At 44.2% G+C, this 3,709-nt stretch overlaps 1 protein-coding gene across 1 annotated transcript; it reads left to right on the forward strand.

The window, feature by feature from the left end:
• Positions 1–1,550: 1,550 nt before the first annotated feature.
• LOC148862675 (high-affinity nitrate transporter-activating protein 2.1-like) lies at positions 1,551–3,164 on the forward strand. The gene is made up of 2 exons (XM_088980714.1): positions 1,551–1,791; positions 2,444–3,164. Exons 1-2 carry the CDS (start codon positions 1,662–1,664, stop codon positions 2,938–2,940), a joined length of 627 nt encoding a protein of 208 aa, XP_088836840.1. The 5' UTR covers positions 1,551–1,661; the 3' UTR covers positions 2,941–3,164.
• The last annotated feature ends 545 nt before the right edge of the window (positions 3,165–3,709 follow it).

Here is a 3,709-nt window from a genome sequence, read left to right on the forward strand (position 1 = left end):
ACCCGTCAGTTATCGTATTGATTACCCCGCGAACCGGTCTCTCTTCATGCGGTTGTCGCTGTTCATTCGGCCTGTTGCTAGACTCAGGAGCATCTTTATTTTGCTCCCCTCGCTGATCTATCCGGCCTTTATTATTTCTTTGTACAAAGTTTCTCAGGTACCCGCGACGGATGAGCTCTTCAATCTCGTCGCAGAGGTTTTTACAGTTTTCGGTGCTATGACCGTGGTCTCTATGAAAATGACAATATACTTTTTTATTTCTATGGGTCGGGTTGCTTCTCAACCTAGGTGCCCACTTCACAAAGGAAGCGTCCTTTATGGCCATGAGAATTTCCCCATGCTTCACGTTGAGGGGTGTAAAGCTCGTTCTTTCAACCGGGGGAGCTCGGGGGTGGAAATCTGGCCTATTTTCCCTGACAGGGGACTTGCTTTTCTTTCTCTTACTGCCACCGTTGCTTGAGCTGTGGTCCTCCCTCTTTCTTTTCTCTGCTGGGGCTTCAGTCCGCTGGTTCATCTCTTCCTCAGTTCCGATGAACTGATCAGCGAGCTTAAGGAACTCTATAATGTCCTTAGGTTTGTTTGCCACCACATGCCATTTAAATTCTCTATGAGTAATCCCTTTTTTGGCTTCCGCAAGTCTCACGGCTGGGTCTAAGTCCAGGATTAGCTGGCAAGTGTCGTTGAAGCGTTTGATGTAGCTTCTGATTGACTCCCCTTCCCTCTGGACTATACTGAGAAGACTCTCTTGTGACCTTAGACACTTCTTACTAGTGATAAAGTGCGAGGTAAACAACTGAGCGAGTTGCGCCCAGCTTTTAACTGTCCCAGGCGCAATGTTTCTATACCAAGTGCGGGTTACTCCTTTGAAGGTTGTGGAGAAGGCAATGCACAAGCAGGCCTCGTTGGCCTCGGCGAGATGCATCTAGAACTGAAAGGAATCTACATGGTCATTTGGGTCAAAGGACCCGTCATACTTGTCTGGGGGGGACCCTAAAGTTCGTTGGCATTAGGGAGGCCAGGACCTTGGGGGATAGCTGAGAGGGTACGGAAAGGAGGGGAGCAGTGTTGGTGACTCCCGAACTTGCCTCCGCTTTACCTTTGGGCTGCTCAGGTCGGATGGGCGCTTTGGTATGCCTTCTTCGCTGTTGCTTGGTTGGTTCCGCAGCGGTGCTGCTGACCTTCACACCGTCAGATGGTGCTTTGGTCGGGTGTGACTCAGACTACCGGCTACTACAGACTGAGAAGCCCTGTCTGGAGTCCTCAACTAGGACTTCAAACCGGTTTCCTGCAAGAATGCCTTCGGGTCGTGAAGGCCGAGGTGGATTGATTCTAGTGGGCCGAGTATCTCTCGACCTGCTTACTTGAAGAGAGGTGGGAGGGACTTGTCTTTCTCTTCTGTCGCGAGATGAGTACTCCAGACTGAAAATAAGTCTTATAATTTTCCAATATGGGACAAGTTCAAAACTGTATTTTCTAAGAGAATTTCTCGCGTAATTGACCAATCAAACCCATTAAATTTAATATTTGTATATAAGCCAACACAAGCGCCCGTTCCTTTGTCATCGACCATGCATCTCTTTTGTCGTCATCATCTTCATTATCCATCTCCCTCGTAATAAATTCTCCTCTTCTATGCTTGTGCTTTACTAAAGAAATTACGGATGGCCCCTCGTCTTCGAGCTGGCTCTCTTCTTACTTTCTGCCTATTAGCAGAGTCTTGTTATGGAACTGTTCTTTTCTCCACGCTTCAACCAACTCTCGTCGTCAGTGCTTCACCTAAAGAAGGAGAAGGTACTCGAGTAACTCGACGAAACTTGTCTTTTTGTAATTTTTTGAACCAATAAAAATGAAACTGTTTCTGTTTGTTCCCGTATGTTCATTAATTTTGCCTGTTTAGTTTATTAACTTCTCGTACCGATGGATCGTTATTTCCTTCACTTCTTTCTGGACCTGTGGCATGCGCCAGTCTAGTGGAGTTATGAAGCCGTATGCCATCTTAAATTCCTAATCAATTAATTGATTGGACTGTCCATAAACCATCAGATCAAAACACCAATTAGATTAGAGTCCTCAAATCCCAGAATTTTTTGTTCTTTTGCTCCTTAATTTTCTAGTCTCTCCGGCATGTTCCTTTTTTTCCTACTAACGTTTGCCGTCGATGTTGTTCTTTATCACGGCGGCCCCAAATTAACCAACCTCCCCTGATGTCCCTTTCTAATCTCGCCCCAAATCATGCAATTATGTTGTTCATCGATTGGTTCCCGACAAATCTGGGAAGATCGATACTTATTCCTCGTTTCAGGCTTTTATCCCAGACCCAGAAAAAAAAGGAGATCGGCTTCATCCTCATATATGACTCCAATAAATAATATATGATGGAAGTTCCCGAGATGGGTGCCTCTAATTTTGCCTCTATTCTGTCTGATTTATTTGCATTTGGCAGTGCTGAGAGCCGGAGACGACAAAATAACGGTGACGTGGGGAATGAATCAGAGCTTCCCCGTCGGGACCGACGAGGCGTACAAGCAGGTGAAGGTTAAGCTGTGTTACGCACCCATCAGCCAACAAGACCGTGCGTGGAGGAAAACCAACGATGACCTGAGCAAAGACAAGACCTGCCAATTCCAAATCGTTGTCAGACCTTACAACTCGTCGTCCCAGCAGAGCTTCGATTGGATGATCGAGAGAGACGTTCCCACGGCGACATACTTCGTGAGGGCTTACGCTTACAATTCGGACGGCCGGGAGGTGGCCTTTGGTCAATCCACGGACGGTCAGAAGAAGACCAACCTGTTTGACATCCAAGGGATCAGCGGACGCCACGCGTCCCTCGATATCGCCGGTGGTTGTTTCTCTGCTTTCTCCGTGCTCTCCTTGTTTGGGTTTCTCTTCTTGAAAAGAGGAACGCCAAGACGTCCCAAAAGAGCTGAGCTCCACTGAGTGAGTGCCCAGCGATGACCATTGACGAGCATCTCCCAAATATTTGTTTGTATATGTCTAATTGGTCATGGTTAAAGGTGGTTGTCTCTTTCCTTTCGCTGTTATTAGGGTTTCATTTATGGAGTGATACATACATTTGGTCAGCTTTTTCCTGAATTTTCTAAGTTTGTGTTGTTAAGTATTAATTAATGAGATACAAGTATGAAACATTTTGGGAAAAGGAATTAAAATGTGCATGTGTATTTAAGGGTAAATTTTTTAAATTATTCTTATGGTTTAATTAATTGATTAATTCTGTTTTTAATATTTATATATTATTTTAAATTATTTTTACTTTTCTAACAATTCTTTAAAGCCTCTCTTATCTTTAGTTTTTCGTCACATGTGATGTGACGTCCTGATATATTTTTCAAAAATTTTTAAAACATTCTTTTACCTCCATCGAAATTCGAAGGGTTGTCTTCTGTGAATATCAGACAAATAAAGCTTTCAAATCACATCCAAATAGTTGAATCACTTCTTGGGTCGTATTTGGTTCGATGTAAGCAAGGTGTCGAAATGTGTTCCGTCGGACGGTGACAATTATCTAGAAAGAAGAGCGATGAGTTAGTTCATCTTCTTGTACAAAAAGAAGCAGAAAAAAGGGGTTTGAATCAACAAGTGAGAGTTCCAGCGAGAGAGTTCCGATCGGAGAATAAGACTAAGAACAATGCAAAAGCAGATGACGCAAAGAAGGTTGAGATTAGTGTTGAGGCTCGTATGTTTAAAG

Source organism: Nelumbo lutea, chromosome 3 (genome assembly GCF_056320005.1).
Source record: "Nelumbo lutea isolate HS-2025 chromosome 3, American lotus-T2T, whole genome shotgun sequence".
In the NCBI taxonomy this organism is placed as follows: Eukaryota; Viridiplantae; Streptophyta; class Magnoliopsida; order Proteales; family Nelumbonaceae; genus Nelumbo; species Nelumbo lutea.